Source organism: Zingiber officinale, chromosome 9A (genome assembly GCF_018446385.1).
Source record: "Zingiber officinale cultivar Zhangliang chromosome 9A, Zo_v1.1, whole genome shotgun sequence".
NCBI classification, from domain to species: Eukaryota; Viridiplantae; Streptophyta; class Magnoliopsida; order Zingiberales; family Zingiberaceae; genus Zingiber; species Zingiber officinale.
Window position 1 is genome coordinate 126,490,275 of NC_056002.1, and position 19,845 is coordinate 126,510,119.

The following is a 19,845-nucleotide window of genomic DNA, read 5'->3' on the forward strand; positions in this document are numbered from 1 at the left end:
AAAGTCTCGAAACATACTGAAGTTTCGATCTCACCAGAAATAATATGATTCTGATATGATATCATATAATTCTAAAACAATCTAGATACTCTTTTACTTTTAAATATAGGTTGACTAATTAAAAACCATATTTCTGATAATATTTAAGAGCAAAATGTGACTGTTAAGCAAGTTTGAGGTGCCGAGTCATGCTACTTGAAACCCTTGAAACATTTTGTTCCAATCTCACACCTGAATTGAAACGCATCAGCAGAGTGATACCAACATGGATAAAGAGGGAGAGTGGTAAGATGCAGAACAGTGTGCCAACATCAAAAAAGAAGAAGCGGAGAGAGAGAGAATGTGGTTGGGAGTGACAGAGAAAGATGATTATGTGTTGAAGAAGGGAGGAGCGAGCAAAACCCAATGGTTGATTTAATCAAATAAATTTGGTTTGATCTTAAACTCATCAAATAAATTTGGTTTGATCTTAAACTCATCAAATAAATTTGGTTTGATCTTAAACTCATCAAATTGATTCTAAATTGGACCTAATTTGAACTCACTCAACCCAAATGACAAACCCTACCTAAAGGACTTAGCCACACCCCAATTATGCTCCGATTAGGTTTCCTAAAGCCTAATAATCAATTTGGTTCAACTTAAATAAACAATAAAAATGAAAATTAAATGGCACTGAAAACTTCAATCAAAAGCATAACATATAGTATAAGTTGAAATTGTCTAAATTCAAGTAATATTTCTTATACTAAAGGATAAAACTTTTGTGTAATTAATGGTTCAATTTATATTTTGAAAGAAATAAAAAGTAAATACAGCTACCTATTCTTTTTTTCTGTTAGGCGCTCATTTTTTGTGTTTTATTGCACTCATATTGAAATCAAACTTTTTTCTTGCATTTTTATTAGTGTTCCCAACTAAAGGTTATGCTAAATGGAATAAATCAAGTGCTATGTTTCTAACACAGAGATTAAGATCAAATGTAAATTGCATAAATTTTGCTCTGAATGGTCTTTCTATATTTTGAAGCTATTTATTTATGTTTTGATAGCTGACATAAGTAAAATTTGAACTAAAGATTTAATTATTGTTCTTTTTTTTTAGGAAACAAAGCTTTTACAAGGATGATTTGTTGCTTATCAAAAATGTTATAGTTCCATCAATTTATCTTTATTTTGATATTAAAAATGATGCAGAAAAGTTAATTAAATAGTTGATTAAATATTAACCTTATATTATCAAATGGCAACAACTATACAAGTAGGCAACAACGTTTAAACGAGTAGGCAACAACATCTAGAAACTAGTAACAATATACATGAATTTTAAAAGGAAAAAAAAGTTTTTTCTCTTTTCGATGAAAAATATTACATTAAGAGATTTAATCTCATTTTGATGATTTTCAACTTGAAAAAATTAAGTTATTACTAACACTAATATTAATTTAGAGTTGAACACAGATTTGTTTTCTGAATGTAAAATACACATCTCATACATGATAAAAAATAATCTTCAATTAGCTAATAAGTTCCCACTTCCTATAAAGGAAATAAGTAGAAATAACTAGCATTTTTAGCAAAAAGATAAATAGAAAGGAAATTTTAAAAAGTTGAAATTTGTTTATCAAAACTAGATAAACGCTTGATGGCGATATATCTATAAGCAAGGTGGTTAAGATTTTTGAAATAATTTGTAACATATTGCACTAATTCTTGGGTGAATAAGTGTTCACTCTACAATTTTTTATTTTGAAAAAATAGGTTTTTTTGTTATGCTTGATCTTAGATTGGTTTTATGTAAGTTTTCAGATGTAGGACAATTTAAAATTCAGTAAAGGCAAGCAAACATATCTCTTTTTTCAAAAAAATAAATAAATAAATAATGCAATATTAAATCTCATAAAAACTTACACAAATAATTATGATGAGGTTAATAAAGCATAGGACATGTCACCTTTTTAATACCAAAAAGAGTGGTGCATCGAATGAAAGCATTAGTTTTTGTAACATTGAAATATCAACCTCAGTTTTCTAACATCTCGATTATAGAATTATCCTAGAACATGCGTTCATTTTGTACATGCCCACCAGCATCTCTTAATTTACTATTGAGAGTTAGACTTAAGACTAGCACTACCGCAGGTGTAGGATAAGATATATGTGTCCCTGAGGTCTCCTATGATGCATCAAAGCTATAATGAAAAAGTTGATATAATGAACTTCTATCAAAATTTGTCACTTAAACTCTCATGCATATCATGATTGATGAGGCAGGTATAGGTGTCTCCCACGTAGGATCAAATAGTCAATCTTCTAGTTAACGTGGCAATCAAAGTCTAATGTAGGTCAACCCGAACTAATTTCTGATCGGAACATCAGAGACTATCATCCGATCGGACAACCCAATCGTACGGATCATGCTCCCTCCGCACTTCACTCTACTAGCTCAGAGACTACCAACCCCGATCCCATGGGCCATGCTCCCTCTACTTGCTCAGAGACTACCATCTGATCGGATCCTCTCATCCGATTGGATCCTTCCGACTCTAGAGGCTTAGCACCCTTCAACTCCCTATAAGATGGGCAGGCAAATAAGCTGACCTGTGAGCCCATGATCAAAGATTGGACCCCCTTTTTACCAACACATTATCCCACAATTGGGGTCAGGCCAGAAAGCCCAATGAGCCCTTCGACTAATGAGTCCATTCCATAATTAATGTTGCGCGTGGAGTTGTTAGAAGCACATAGGACATTATCTTTGTACATATACGGGATATGAGTAGTGCATGGGCAATAAGATTGCGCAATACAACAAAAATACAATGATGGGGCATTTTCCTTATCCTGACATGGTATTTCATAAATGCGGGGATTACAAAGGTATTATACCTCCGCAAGCACAAGTACGTTTTTTGCTTCACATACATCCCATATTCTTCTACTATTCATCTTTCACATCTTCCTCCACTTTGCTAACTTGAGTGTTAGAGTGACTGCACCAAGGATCCCCCTTAGCCTACTTACTAATACTCCTTCCTCCCCCACTTGGTGATCTTGTTGGTGACCCCCCTTCGAGGCCTTCTTCTAGTCAACTTTGAAGTCATTTCATCGATAGTTCAGCTTTCACCTATTTCAAACGGAATTAATGATAATCACAAGCTTCATTTTGTTTGTCACCATTACATCAGCATTCATATTAACTCTTGATAACTTTGTGCCATAACAACCATACTAGGTTGGGTATGTAACTTATTCATATATCCAAGGCTCAATTGTTGGAGTTGATGTTACATAAATTTCATCACTACCACTACTCGGTGCATCTCTATTGTTATCACCTACATTAGTAATTGCATTGTTGTCAACATCATGGGTTAAAATTTTACGTTGTATTGGAGTTTCGCTTTATGATCAAAACGATATAATTTCGAATCGTATTGTGTCATACCAATAGGTACTTTTTAAATATAAAATATATTGATTAAAAAATATGATTATAATATTTTATTACTATAAATACTTACTATTAGGTTAACTTAATATTTTAAAAATTAAAATTGAGTAAAAAATAATTTAGCATTAACTAAAGTCTAGACGTAATAATTAGGATCAAATAAGTTTAAATTAAATTCACATTTAATTTATTTTAATTAGTTTACAAAGGAAATTTTTTTGAGAAAAGAAATAGGGAAAAAAATTTAAAATCATATAAATAAAAAAATAAAATATGGAGAAGAAAAATGAAAAGGGAAAAGAAACAATCATTAAAAATAATAATAATATAATAATAATAGTTAAAAAAAATTGAAGGGAAAAAAGTGCCTAAAAAATATTAACCATCAAAGAAAAAAATTAAATTGAAAAAAAAACTCATCGCAACCGTCGCGGGGCTCGCACGAGGCCTCCACGACGGCTACGGAGCCTCGCAAACGCTTTGCGCGAGGCCCCGTGTGCGAAGGCACGGGGCGTGTCAATGTCATCACCGTGCTGGGGCAGAACTAGATGTTTTGCCGGGGCATGAGATTTTAAACCATGGTCAACATAGCATCATTTCAAACTTATCATCATGCTAGTATCAAAATCCAAAATTGCTTCGTCATCCTTATCATGTTCTTGTTCATCAAATCATCAATTGGCTCTTCCCCTTGGCAACTAGTTTTCTTAAATAGATTTAGAATATTTCTATTTTTCTTTAGTAGAAATTGCAAGAGTTTTGTCTTTCTGATTAACTGAGCTTACCTTGTGTTGGGTTTGATTGGGGTTAAAATGTTTAGGAATGTCTAGGTCAATTAGAATAAATCAAAATTTTCCTCATTACCATCTTTCTCACTTGCATTTCCTCTAGCTTACGCTTTTTCAATCTGTTGAATAAAAATGATTGTGGTGAGAATCGCTACTTCATTAAGAAATGGAATCTTAGCATTGGATCATCCTCAATTTAAATGAATCCAATACCAAATGAGTACACATCACTTTTGTTATTGTCCTTAATCGAAGGAGTTATTATGGCGAATGTAGATCATTTTATCCAAGCAACAATAAGGCATTTTGCACTTTCATATATATAAGGGAGAAAGTTGTGTTGGCCCAAGGTAGGTCGGAGGGAGGGGAGGTGAACTGGCTGTTAAGAAAAACCCTCCTCGATTTTTAACTCAGATTAAAAAAAAAACAAAATAAATGAACAACCAAAACAAACGAGGCCAAAAGAGTTATTTGGTTATAACCGGGGTGGTTGTTAATCCAAGGCAAGTAAACGCACTAAAGATCTCCTTCTTTGAAGGCGAAGAAGCCTCTTACACTCGTTGGAAACTCAGAAAGTAGTTAGGAAATGAATACAGCAGTTGTTACCTATTTCCTAGATCCAAGGGTTTTTTTATAGCCCCAGGAAAATCTTATACATGGCTGGAAGGCGCCTTCCACTAGCGAGGCGCAGCGGATAAAAGTTTATCCACTGCCAACGGCAAAATCTGCCTGGTCGAAAGTGCCTTGCATGGGCTAGAAGGCGCCTTCCATGGTTGGTTGAAGGCGCTTTCAGCCCAACTGAAAGCGCCTTCTGCCTAATCGAATGTGCCTTCTTCTTGATCGAAGGCGCCTTCAACTCCATTTTAGCTCTTGCGCTGCTCCGATCGCTTTATTGATTTCGGCCAACCGAAATAGGGTTCATCCGAACCTAATTTCCAGCCTTCTCCTCGAGCAAGCTTCCACTCCGGCTTCTTGTCCCTCGAACGTCACGCACGTCCTTCTCATCCACTGGTGTACTCTTCCATAGCACCTTGTCCCTCGGATGCACCGAGCCCGTCGACTCCCTTCCCGTGTCATCCTTCCCGCTGACTGCGTCTTCCGCTCGACTTCTTGTGTTCCTAAGCTCCTGTACACTTAGACACAAGGATTAAACACTAACAGGACCTAACATGACTTGGTTGATCACATCAAAACTACCACGGGATACCAACAAGTTGATCAATTCCTTTCGCAACCGCGTGAAGATGTTGTGAGAGAATCTATAATAAAATCAAAAGTTTATCCACCATATTATAACCACCACCACCCAGCTACACAACTATAAGAATAAGTGAACAAAATTTGTGTTGAAAATCACTATCATAATTTATTGTATATTTACAAACATCTATTTCTATTAATATTAGCAAAATATTCAACTTTCAAAGAGTGTTAACCAACATACTCTCATTAAGAACCTTATCAGCTAACTCTTTACTTGGTTAGTCTTAAATTTACATTTATAAGGGTCAATAAGAGATTATATGTGGTTAGACTATATTGTATTTTATATTGGTATTAATATGTTGGATCAAGATAATAACCAAAATTTATCAAAATATATAATATTATCAATAATTAATATTAAAATTTCCTTATTATTAAAAAATTACAAACCTGGCAAATGAATAGGGTTTCCCATCTGATTTTCTCATCATCCAATGATTACATCAACATAAACATTAATAGTTTGTTGGTGGCTATAAGCACCTCTTAATTTTTCTAATGCTTCATTAATTATCTGTATGTGTTGTTTATTTGTGCACAGTGTTCTAAATGACGTTGTAGGCGGTCGCCTAGGCAGCGCCTAGCCGGGAGGCAGAGGTCATCCGCCCCGTTTTTGTCGAAGTTGGCCTTAAGGCGAGGTAAAACAAGTAGATTAAAAAAAAAACTTCATTGCCTTCCGCCTTCGCGTCGCCGCCCGCCCGCCACCGCCGTCATCAGGTTAAGATTTTCAAAGATTAAGATTTCAAAGTTTCTCCGGGATTCCTTCAGAGGCTCGCGCGAAGAACACCTCACCGAACCCGTTGCGAGGGCACGGACGCATCACCCGAGCCCAATGACAAGCTCAAACGCGTCGCCCGAGCCCGGCGAGGCTTCCATGCACACAAGACGGATCCAACGAGCGTCCGTCGCTCATGCTCTTATGGAGCAAAACCCATGATTAGGGCTTTTTTTTGTTTTATTTTATTTTTAAACTTAGGATTTAATCAAATATAATCAAATACTTTATATTAAAAATTCTAATCAATTCCTAGTTATAATTGAGATAATTTAAATAAACCTAATTAAAGCCTAACTTATACCACATGCCCCATCCACGCCTAAAATATTTTTTTAGTTTAAAAATTTTTTTGTACTTAATGTCATAATCCAATCTCTTAGCCCTATGACAAAATCCTAAATGGCATACCTACAAGCTAAAAAAATAATAATAAAATCAAAAAAAAATCTCAAATTCACTAATCACATATACATAACTATTAGTCTATTATATATTTAAATTTTTTAATATTTAGATTAAATTTTTACGCTAATTTTTAATTCTTATTTTTTTTATCATTAAATATTAATGACGGAAAATGAGAAACAACCGGAGGTGGAATTGAAGTGGAAGTCTAATGCTATTGTTTAGGATTATGGGGTACAATATTACAAAGAAAAAAGAAATTGGATCACATGCAAATTATGTAAGAGGCTTATCAAGGGAAGAGTTTATCGGATGAAACATCATATTTCGGGTATCGTAGGACAAGTTGAAGCATGTCCTAAAGCATCTGATAAAGATTAAAAAAAAAAAAAAAAAAAAAAAAGAGTAAGAGTTTATCTTAAAAATAACAAGAATAAGAATCAAGAAAGGGTGGAAGAACTAAACAAAGAGAAGATGGAAGTAAATATAAGTGTTGATGTAGAGGATGAAGATTGTCCAATGGAGGGAGATTTATCTAAAAAAAATTCAAAGCACCTCAAGCCTATTGATAAGTGGACATCTGCAATCGATCCAACAAAAGCAAGACAACAAAACATAAATGATGTATTAAAGTTAAAGTTTACAAATGAAATGCATGAGCACCTTGCAAGATGGATTTATGAGGCGGGGATTCCTTTTCATGCAATTGACAATCAAAGCTTTAGACAATTTGTAGAGGTCAATTTGGTCCGGGCTACAAACCTTCATGTCAATATCTTCTAAAAGAGCCACTTTTGAAACAAGTTAAGAGAACCAAATTATCTCTTAAAAAGCATGAAGAGTGGATGAAAAATGAATGTTCAATTATGACCGATGCATGGATGGATCGCAAGAGGAGAAGCATTATGAATTTATGTGTTAATTGCAAACTAGGTACTTCATTCTTTGGTTCTATTAAAGAATCCATGGAGGCACACACCGGGACTTACATCTTTGAGTTTGTGGAAAAATACATCAATAAAATTGGCCCTCAACATGTAGTTCAACAAGTGACAGACAATGCAACAAATAATATGGCAATCACGGAGTTGTTGAAGGTTACACAACCTTAAATTTTTTGGACCTCTTGTGTGACTCAAACAATCAACCTCATGCTTGAGCAATTGGAAAGCTACTCAAGTTTAGCGGAATGCTTGAAAAAGCAAAGGCTCTAACAATATTCATCTGTGCACATCATAGAACTTTGGCTATTATGAGGAAATATACCAAGAAGAGGAATATTGTGAGACTCGGGGTGACTAGGTTTGCTACTTTTTTTTTTTTGACATTGGATAGTCTCAAAGACAAGAAAGATCAATTGAGACTTATATTTACATCTGAGGAGTGGAGCAACACAAAATTAAGGAGTAGTGTAAAGGGGAAAGCGGCAAAGGCGATGGTAACAAGTATCTCTTTTTGGAATGGTATTTATTTGATTTTGAATGTTTTCACCCCTTTAGTGAAAGTTTTATACCTTCCTGACGGTGACAAAAGGCCCTTAAAGGCCTTTTTATTAGGCGCACTTAAACAAGCCCAGGATGAAATTAGAAAGGCCTTCAAAAAAGAAGAAAATGTCATCCCTATTTTGAAGATTATTGATGAGAAGTCTAAAGGTAGACTTGATAGTCCCTTGCATTATGACACTTACTTGTTGAATCCAATTTTTTACTTCAAAAATCTAAGCATACAAAATGACATCAATGTTATGAATGAGTTCTTAAATTGTGTTGAGAGAGTTTTTGTATAAGAACTAATCTGGAAACTTTGAAAGAAAAATGATGATCGCGACATATGAGAAGGTGGATGTGTACCATGACTTTGATCGAGGTATATCTCTTTTCTTTATTTCTATTCACTAGCATGCATGTCTCTTTTACTTATTTATGGATTTATTATTTTTTTTTATTTTACCTCTTTACCATTTTAAATTGGATGGTGGTCTAATTATGGTGGTGACACTCCAAACTTTCAAAAGATGACAATGTGATTTCTCCCTTTAACAAGTAGTTCATCGAGGTGTGAAAGAAATTGGAGTCAATTTGAAGGGTAAATTATTTAGATACATACAAAGAAGAGGAATAGGCTCGAGACATCAAGATTGAATGATCTTGTATATGTCAAATTCAACGTCGATCTTATGAAGAAAGAGTAAGAGAAATGGGTGGAGATTTGCTTTTATCCTCTCAAGCTAGTGAAGCTCAAGGTTGGCTTGTTGATGGTTGTGATGAAGATGAGGTCGAAATGAGTTCGGGACTTAGGCGGAGGCCTCGGGAGCGAATGAAATGCTACAACCAAGGAGGAGCGCAAGGAACATCCCCATTAAAGAACTTGATGAGGATTTAGATACATCGGAGGAGGAGAATGAAGATGTTGATTTTGAATCCAATGATGAGAGGATTATGGATGTAGTTGATGGTGCATGTGTAGATGATTTAGAAGATTAGTTATGTTTGGTCTAGTCCTTGTTGACTTGTTGTCATGTTGAATTGAAACTTTAAATTTAACTTTGACTTTTGGTATAAATAGTGGTATTACATTAATTATCTCGTTAGATTATCTTTTTTATTGTAGGAACCTAAAAAAAATTCAACCGCCTAGGTGGCCGAGACAGTAAGCGGTCACTAACTGCCCCACCACCACCTACCACCTTTTACAACATTATTTGTGCATTATTGTCTATGTTGACCTTGTGCAAAACAATATATTAAAGCCTTCATTATCATAAAAATTCCTCTAATATATCCCCAAAATTTAGCAAATATAACAATTTATTGTCTCTCCCTACCCTTAGTAGTACTAGAGCATTGAGAGGTTTCTCAGTTCTGAGTGAACATGATCTTAAATCCTACTTTTTGGAAATGACCTTATATAGGAAGAAATAAGTTGTAAATCTAGTTGCTTTAGACCAAATATTCTCTCTATCAACAAATTTCCTTATTGAGCCATAATCGACGAATGATGACTTTACAGGAATTATGTTAACAATTACCAAGTTTCACTACCTTATTCACTAGATAAAAGTTTACTGATGTTCTCCATCACCAAATAAATACAACATATTGCATATGGTGTCTAGAATGACATTGGATGTTCTTGCTCCAATTTCTCCAAACCCTCTTGAGGTTGGCATAATTGTGAGTGACCATTGCATTATATATTGTGCATCTATCTCTCTAGCTACATAATTCATTAGGCAAATTAGGCAATATGTAAGATGGATCATGATATTATGCACTTGAGACGCATGATCCCACCACTACATTTTAATCATATCACAATGTAAACAACGTCAATAATATCAATTCCCTAACTCAATGTGTGTCTCCAAGTTGAATCATAAGATTACTCTTTTAGTATCATTTGTCTACTTAATACATAATTAAAAAGTTAATATATCAAAAACTATAAAGACATCCATAATACATAAATATACTAGTACAACTATAACACTATACACACCGAGTAATCACATTAATACAGCAACAACAATAATCAAACTTTATCTCACTAGATAGAATCGGCTATATAAATCTTTCTATGTCATTAAGAAGTAACCCCTACTATATCATCTATATTTAAATAAATATTATCTTATTTTATCATTACTAATCAAATCTACTTTGATTTTCCTCGTTTAATATACATATTTGTAATAATTTCATATCGTAGCATTTATTGGTCGTCTAAGTACATATATGTACCATCTTAAATGTATCTCCCGGAGTTTTCCCTCAATAGGTGCAACCCTGACTTTCACTCTATATTCTTATTTCTTATCATGTTCATCCTCGTATGTTCGTATATCCACCAAAACATCCTCATATCTGCGATTCTCATCTTCTAGTGTGCTCGAGTCATAGCCCAACATTCAGTTTCATATAATATAGTAGGTCTAATCATCATTTCATAGAACTTCCCTTCAAGATTTAGAGGTACTTTACTATCACAAGGAACACCTGACGCTTTCATACATTTCAACTATTCCATCCTTTTACAAAAATGAAACCTAAATACTTAAAGCTTCCAATTATGGACCTTTCACTTCCAATGTGTTCCGTCAAGATTCGAGTTTAGCATTTGCTCCTTCACGTGTCTTATACACCAAAACAATATCATCTGCAAACATAATGCACCATGACAACATGTCTTGAATGTGTCCATTGAGTTCATCCACGATTAGTGTAAAAATATAGGGACTTAGAGTTAATCCTTGATGTAACCCTATCTTTATAAAAAAAACACTTCGATTAGCATAAATCTGCATTCTTGTCGTTATATTCTAATACATATTATGTTATGCTAACACATTTTCTAGAATTCTTCACATAACTTCCCTCAGTACTTTATAATAAGCTTTTTCTAGGTTGACAAATATCATGTGTAAGTCTTACTTTTGTTCCCGAAACTTTTCAATTAGTTATCTTAGAAGATGTATAACTTTTATTATTGACCTTCCAAACATAAATCTAAATTGATTTTTTATCACTATTTTCTATTATTCTTTCCCAAAGTTTCATGACACATTAGCTTACTATCCCTATAATTCGCACAATTTTATACATCTCCTTTATTTTTATATAAGGGAACTAAAGTACTTACTCTCCACTCCCTCCACTAATTAGATTTATTTTTTGTTTTCAATATCATGTTGAATAACTTCGTAAGTCATTTAATATTTTGATTCCTTAGACACTTCCATACCTCTATTGAAATATCATCTAGTCCAATTGTTTTTCCATTTTGCATCTCATTTAAAGTCTACATTTGAAAATTACGATAAAAGTTTAAATTTCTATACTCCTCTTACCTGCTTAAATTACCTAAGTTAAGTTGGTCTCTTAAACCTTCATTAAAAAATTGATGAAAATAATTCTTCCATCGTTCTTTTATTTCCTCATCATTCACTGGTACCCTATTGTATTCATCTTTAATGCATCTTATTTGGATAAGATCTCTTATCTTTCTCTCACTTTAACTATTCTATATATATCTCTTTCTCCTTCTTTTGTATCTAACTATTCTTGGTTTCACTAACCGCTTTTTTAGCCTCTTTCTTGACTACTGTATATTTTTTTAAGTTTTCTTGTTCTTACAAGTGTATAATAACTTATAAGCTATTAATTTCCCTTTCGTTGTATTTTCTCGTTTCACCATAAGATTCTTTACTTGGTAGTGCACATCCTTTTGATTCACTAAGTACACTCTTAACTATAATTTTCAACTTTAATGTCATTTTATCCAATGTCGTATTCGAGTCACTACGTATTTCTCTTAATACTGATACTCCTACCTTCTCTTTAAATATATTTTATTTTCAATTTTTTATCCTTTATCATTTAATTCTAGGAGTCGTATATGTTTTCCTTCTATTGATATTATGATTAAGGCATATATCTAACATTATTAACCTATATTAAGTATTTAAATTTTCTTTAGATGATCTTGCAATATTTATAACTATAAGAAAGTCAATTTATAATTTATTATTCCCACTTTTAAATGAAACCAATTGTTCTTCTCTCTTCTTGAAAAATGTATTAGTTATTATAAGTTATATGCTATCGCAAAACCTAATACAGTTTTTGCTTCTTCATTTATGGTTCCAAAATCATAACCCCCATGCGCCATATCATATTCTTCATTTTTCACTCCTACGTGCCCATTTGGATCTTCTATCAAAATAATGAATTTTTTTTATTACCTCTTCTCGGTCTTCCCAAAATATAAATTTAGTGTCTTCATTTAATTCTACTTGAGATGCATATATATTAATTACAATAATAGTTTCTTTCATCACCACCATCTTAAGAGTTATAATTTTATCCCTTTTGTAACACTATTATTTCATCTTTTAACGAACTATTTACAACAATATCTACTTCAGTTCTTGTTTTACTCTTTCCAGTGTACTATAACTTAAACCCTAAATTCTCTATCATTTTTGCCTTCTCTTCTACAAATTGTCTCCCGTAACCGCAAATATTAATTTTTCTCCTAATCATCGTATATACTACCTCTGTTATGTTACCAATGAGCGTTCATATGTTCTAAATCTAAGATAATTAGTATTTATATAATGTTTGTTCATATCCAACTTATGGTGTGAGAACTCTTACATATTTAAGACTACATTCAAGTTCTCATAGAGAAGTAGCGGTCCTTACCAAAAAGTTATAGTCGGACTCTGCAATAATATAGCCCTCAACCTTTTTCATCCGAGCTTAGAATTGGCACAGCGATTTTTGGGACTCTTATTAAATACAAATTATTGAATTAATTCTTGAAATTTTCTAACCAAATAATTAATTAATATAAATAATATAAATAATATTAATTATATTTAAACAATTAATAATTATGTAACTATGATAATCAAAGGGCAGCCCGGTACACGAAGCTCTCACCATGTGGGTCCCAAGAATGATCCATTGTACGCAGTCTTACCATGCTTTTTGCAAGAGGTTGTTTCCAGTATTCGAACCCGTGAGGTCACAAAGCAACAACTTTACCATTGTGTCAAGGCTCTCCTTCTAAATATGATAATCAAATAATTACTATTATATCATTTAATATATATAATTTATTTGTGTAACCGCTTTTAATTGTTATATATACATAACTATTATTAATTGTTTAGATATAACTAATATATAAATATGTCATATATAACCCGTATATGCTTTATAATAACCAATACATATGTTTATAACTAATTTATAAATTTATTATTTGGGACTCTTATATTTATAATATATAGATCAGTTAACTATTATATATGTCGAATTTGATTCCTTCTGTCACACATGTCGTCCACAAGCATGTGTCAACCCACATGTGAACTATGGAAATAATTGTGGTACGAGTATACCTTGTGTGTGTTGACCACACAACATAATGATATTTTTCAACCATGTTGGGCTTTTAAGTCACTTATTGTGTTAATGCTTTCATTGGTCTTCTCTACTGTTCGCACCTTCAGGGATGAGTTTCTCTACTTTATTAATTTAGCATACTAATTTATAAAATTGAACGACCTCAATATGTTTATACCATAGTAATTGTTTTTCTGTCATCAACTAGAAAGACACTTAATTGCTCTCTAATAGTAGAGAACTTATTTTTTCAAAACTTCACAACTTTAGAAAATTAATGATGTTTGAAAAATAAACCAAAAGGAAAGGTACCTATATAGCTCAATTAGCACTCAAACATAATATTTCACCTTCAAAATATTAAGTGAAAAGAGGACACAATGGAAAAGAAGAGAAACTCACAGCCTTGAGACCACTAACTTTCTCTTCACGTAACGTAGACACTCCATGACACTGTTGGTCGATATCTGGAAATGTGTGAAAATTAAACATTAACACTGAAATTCTGATGCTATTACAAGACAATATTCAGCAACCAACCTTCACCATCGCCCATATCAGTATCTTTTATCACCACCGTACTTTGTACTGTACTACTCTCATCCTTGTTGTCCCTGCAGATTTTGTTAATCCAACAATAGGATTAAAATAAGCATGTTAAACTGCAAATCAGAAAGGAAAAGTAACTCCAGAGCAAGCATCAAAGTTAGTAAAATCCAGCAGACAGCATACAACCTGAAACATGTATAGAAGGGTCATCAAAGAACAAAAAAAAAGCCCGCTTACTTAGTACAAGGTTGGTTCAAGGTAACTGGCCACTCATATTGCCCAACCCTCCACAACTACACTTTTCAAAACCAATTTCATTTCCAAGGTAAGTCTAAGCAATGAACATGACGAAGGCTGTGAAAGAGAAATTAGATCCCTCAGTTATTAAAGGTGCTCGCCTGGCCTCCATCTAGGCGCAAGGCGCAACCAAGCGAGCCTCTTGCGCCTATGTGCCTTAAGGGTGTGCCTTGTGAGAGGAGGAAGAAATGGGTCTTGAGAAAACCGATGAAGATTTAGCTATACAAATCTAAAACATCTGAGAATGATGATAATGATATGATTAAGGAAAATAATGAAGATTTTGATGATTTAGATATTTGAAGTTTTTTTTATTTGAATTATGAGCATAACGTATTTATTTGCTAGTGAATTTTCTATTTACATTATTATTTATTATTTTATGGATTATAGATTTGTTAGTGAAATTTTGTAGCAAAATTTTCATATATATATATTTGAATTGTAAAAATTTATACTCAGAGTGTCTTTATTTCGGTAAGGTGTGCGCCTCAATTGCGTCATGCGCCTCAAGTCCCATAGTACCTATTTGCTTTTGGGTGCCTCACGCCTTAAATAACTATGGGATCCCTTGAATCACTCGATCTCGAGGGTGGGTTTAGTGAAGGCAGAGTAGGGTGGGTTGTGAAGGAAGAGTAGCAGAAGGGTCATCCAAGTTAACCTCTATGTTGAGAATTTTGTTCATACATCTGAAGCTCCAAAATCCAGGTGGTATAAGTTAGAAAAATATTTTCATGTGCATATTGTAATGCTCCAAAAAGGTCTACAACTCATATGTTTATATAGCCTCTAGGTCTAACTCATTTATCAAAAAATTAGGCATGATATCATATCTATTATTTCAAATGAAAATAGCATTCCTCATACTCAGATATTTATATACTCAGCTTCACTAAGAAACATAACCTCAATCAAAGTATATGGCATGTTGATCTTCTTAGATATAAGATCTCAAACGAAGTGGCAACTAACTTCGACATGTTTATTGCATTTATTGAATACCAGATTGCTTGCAACGAAGATTGTAGCCTGATCATCACAATGCATATTTATCGAATCAATAGTAAAACTAAGATCAAGTAAAAGAAATAACTTGAATCATCTTAAATAATGCTAGTGCCACCGGCCTATATTCCTCTTCTGCAATAAATTGTGCTAAGTCGCTTTCAATGTAAGTACAAGATCCTAAAGTCGACTTTGAATTAGTAGCAGACTCAATATAATCTGTTAGTGCAATCAGGTGATTGCAATTGCAATGTTTTGATGTTTATATAATATGTTTGGATAATATATTGGTGTAATCATACAGTGGACAATATGATTGAACTAAGAGTAATTTAGGATCGATATGTCAAATAGGTCATGGTTGACTAGTGGTTGATGTTGGATGAAATCTGAATGAGTTAAGATTGACGAGACATTTGGCAATGATAGAAAGTTCAACAAAAGTTGGCAATGAAGAAGTTCAATAGGAATTGACAAGAGGAAGGTATAAAAAGTTCAAAAGGTGTTAAACAAGTGAAAACTACAATAGAGTTGGCAACGGAGGAAGTCCAACGATGTTGGCAAGTAGAATATAACCAACAAGGAGTAGTTCGCATTGGAATTCTAGGCAGATCAAAAAGAAAATTGGATGCTTGGAAAGCTTAGAAAGTGATAAAAGTCCAAGCAGATCAAGGAGGGTTGGATGCTTGACAAAGTGAAAGTGCTAATCAAGGTTGATTTGCTAGGCAAGTGAGAACCTTAGTGGGTCACAATTAACCTAAGGTTAAGCAAGTGGAAGTCTAAATATGTCAAGGTCGACCATAATGGTTGAAGTTCCAACAAAATGATCTTTATGCATTGAAAGTTACGTAAGTCAAGATCAAATTGTAATAAGCAAATGAGGAAGTCCCATATACATAGGGTCTTTTAACCCCACGAGACTCAGCCTTAGAATGATTGGAGTTAGAGTATTAGTAGAGTAGACTAATGGTCGAGTCGACTGATAGTAAACTAAGGCTAAAATGCCAACGAACAAATTTTGTTGGGAGTCATTCAACTAGCAGTAAACTAAAGATAGAAATCTTGCAACGGATAAGTTATGTTTCAAATTTAGTCAACTGAGCACTTCTACATTCTATTTATTGTAACGTTAAATTGGATTTTGTCATGAGAGGGTGACAATCGACTGATAAGGCTAAAACAATCAATAGATAAAGCAATCAACAGAGGAAATGGTCGAGATCTAAGTAAATTGATCGAATTAATCAAGATCACTTGATTATTAACACATATGAGTCAAACTAATGGCATAATCAGCAGAAGAGTTGGTCATGATCTCCTCCTATTAAAATCATTTTGTCTGTCAGAATTTTTGTTGTAATACCTCGGTCTTCCCAAAACCAGAGGTGCATATATGCTAATTACATTAATAATTTATTTAGCCACCACCATTTTGAGAACTACAATTCTATTCCTCTTTCTAATCACTCCTACTACTTCATCCTTTAACGAACTATTTACGACAATACCTACTTTATTTATTGTTTTACTCCTTTTTGTGCATCATAACTTAAACTCGAGCTCTCTATCATTTTTATCTTCTCTCCGCCCCATTTTGTCTCTTGTAAATATAAAATTTTAATTCTTCTCCTAATCATCGTATCTACTACCTCCATTGTTTTACTCATGAACATTCATATATTCCATGTTTCATGTTCCAAATGTAAGACAATCTATTTTTCTATAATATTTATTTTTATTCAACTTATGGTGTAAGAACTCTTGCATATTTAACACTACACCCAAGTTGATGTAACGGTCCTTGCTGAGACTTTACAATCAAACCCTGCAATGCGTTCCTTCCGAGAGATAACCTAGCATTAACACAATAGCTTGATGAATTCATTCATTGAACTTTGCCTAGCAACCTAACGCAACCGTCAACCTTTTTCAAGCAAACTTGCCATTAAAATTTGGGCATACTATCTAGTTGACCATTTACCAACATATCTTCTATCTAAGACGCCAAGTTCTACACAATAAGTTTCCTACACATATAGTCATCTTCACCCTCTCAGATGAATTTGTTATGATACAAGCCTCTATCAACACATAAATTTGATCAAAAAGATAAGACTGTGCATATTTTTTGGCAATCTCCTTTGTCAGAAAGGTTATCGGGCTTATGATCTTGCAGCTTGTAAATTTTTTGCATCCTGAGATATTGTGTTTTATGAGTATGCCTTTCTATTTCAATACTAATCCACAAGAACGAGATGGTGCTTATCCTTCTTTTACCACACACTTTGAATGACTTAATTATCATAGAGATAAATAATCCATTAATCAATAGTAGCCTTACGAGACAACAAAGAAGCGCCGAGAGTGTAATAGAAGCAAGGAAACTTCAATAAAACAAATAAACATAAACACCTGGGAACAGCTTGGGGGATGGTGGCGAGAGCGCAATCTACGTCGCTCTCCGGCGGGTCTACGTTCAGGTCCGCTATGATGACTCGTCGCTGCTGCGATGGCCTCTTCGCTGCTTCTTCCTCCGGAGATGGATTCTCGCCGACGACAAGCTTGCCACCGTCTTGAGGGAGCGATTCCAACATCCCTCTCTCCTCTCCGGTCACAACCGTCTCTCACACTAACCCTTCGATGGCACGACCACAGCCGTTATGCAGGCTTGAGGAACGAATTGGTGTGAGATTTCCACCCGAGTTAACGCCCTATAGATTGGGTGTGTGTATGGGCCATGGCATGTGTAATTGGAACAGGTACCACGAGGGTTCAATGAAGGTCAGTGTGAGTTGGAAGAGTTAGGGTTTCAAATCAAATGGTTATGTGAATCCTAACAATCGTCTTTCCAATCCGATTCTGAATCACAATCAAATCCGAATCCGACTCGGTAGATAATTTTTTTTTTGCACTCCAGTATTCGTGTATTTACTCTACGATCTCAGGGGCATTTGATTTAAGAAAATGGAAATATAAAATGAGAATAGAAATTATTGATTGTCATTGTTAATATTTGGATTATAGGAATATAATATAAATAAGAAAATAAATCTTTGAAATTGGATAATAACTCATTCTCGTGTATCTCCCCTTCCAATGAGTCATTATTCTATTTTCATCAATCAAAATATTCCTTTATTCCAAAAATACCCTTGATTTAAAATCAAAAATTTTCCTCTTAATATCAAATATCAAAATATATTTATTTATTTTTTCTTTCATATCACTTCTCTCTCATCATATTTTCTCTCTCATCATTTTATCACACTTTCTCTCTCTTTAATCTCTTCTATCACACTCTCTTTCCTTTTTTTTCTCATTACACTTTCTCTCTCATCATACTTTCTCTTTTCTCAATCTCTTTCATCACACTCTCTTCCTTCTTTTTTTCTCATCACACTTTCGCTCTCATCGTTCTTTTTTTTCTCATCATACTTTATCTCTCCTTAATCTCTCTCATCACACTCTCTCTCCTTCTTTTTTTTCTCATTACATTTTCTCTATCTTCATCCTCTCCCATCATACTTTCTCTCACATCATATTTTCTCTCTCATCATGCTCTCTCCTATCACACTCTCTTTTTTCATTTTCTCTCGTCACACTTTCTCTCTCTTCATTCTTTCTCACTACACTTTCTCTCTCATCATACTTTCTTTCTCATCATTCTTTTTCATCATATTTTTCTCTCACATTCATCTTTCTCTCACATCTAATTTTTTCTCTTATTTTACTTTAAGGGTAAAAAAGGAAATTTTGATTTATTCTGATAGAAAATATGCAACTAACCAAACATTGTTTTTAAGAGTGATATTCATGCACATACTCATTCTCATTCCACAATACAATAATTCTCATTTTGATTCCTATTCTTAGGAAAGAACTAAACACTCCCTAATTAATTTTAGAAATGGGCGTCCAGTCCTATAAAAGTTTTTAAATTTAAGAAGCACAAATGTCTCAGTACCATCAGAAATTACCAACTAAAATCCTCTGTCCTTAAATTTACTTATCCTCGTGTCCCATCCGTCATCCCAGTCCACCATCAGGGGTCTCTGGCCATCGTCTAGATTAGTACTATAATTCTTAGGGAAAATGAACCCAGGGAATTGTCATTGGCACGATCGACACCGAAATCCGGTCGGATCTGAGTAGATCGACGGCTGAGGAAAGTATGTTAAGATCCGGCCGAATTCTGACGTCGATCATGTCGATAGTGACCCCCTAGGTTCACCTTCTACAAGGGTTATATTACTGGTTGGGACAACAGTCGAAGATCACTGACAATAAACTGGGGGACGACGAGTGGAACACGAGGATTTGAATCTAGAAACTACCATCCCACAGTATCAGGGAGGATAGATAATCTTTTTTAACTCCATGTCTACCTAGATGG

At 33.9% G+C, this 19,845-nt stretch overlaps 1 protein-coding gene across 1 annotated transcript in view; it reads right to left on the bottom strand.

Annotated features, from left to right (window-relative positions):
* LOC122019769 (probable UDP-N-acetylglucosamine--peptide N-acetylglucosaminyltransferase SPINDLY) overlaps positions 1–18,204 on the bottom strand; it is a 36,116-nt gene extending 17,912 nt beyond the window's left edge. Inside the window, exons 1-3 of the mRNA XM_042577282.1 lie at positions 17,865–18,204; positions 14,142–14,215; positions 14,004–14,068 (exon numbers count right to left, since the gene is read on the bottom strand). Coding sequence (XP_042433216.1) covers positions 14,004–14,068; positions 14,142–14,215; positions 17,865–18,046 — 321 coding nt within the window. The 5' untranslated portion in view covers positions 18,047–18,204. The remainder of the gene's footprint in view (positions 1–14,003; positions 14,069–14,141; positions 14,216–17,864) is intronic.
* Positions 18,205–19,845: the final 1,641 nt, after the last annotated feature.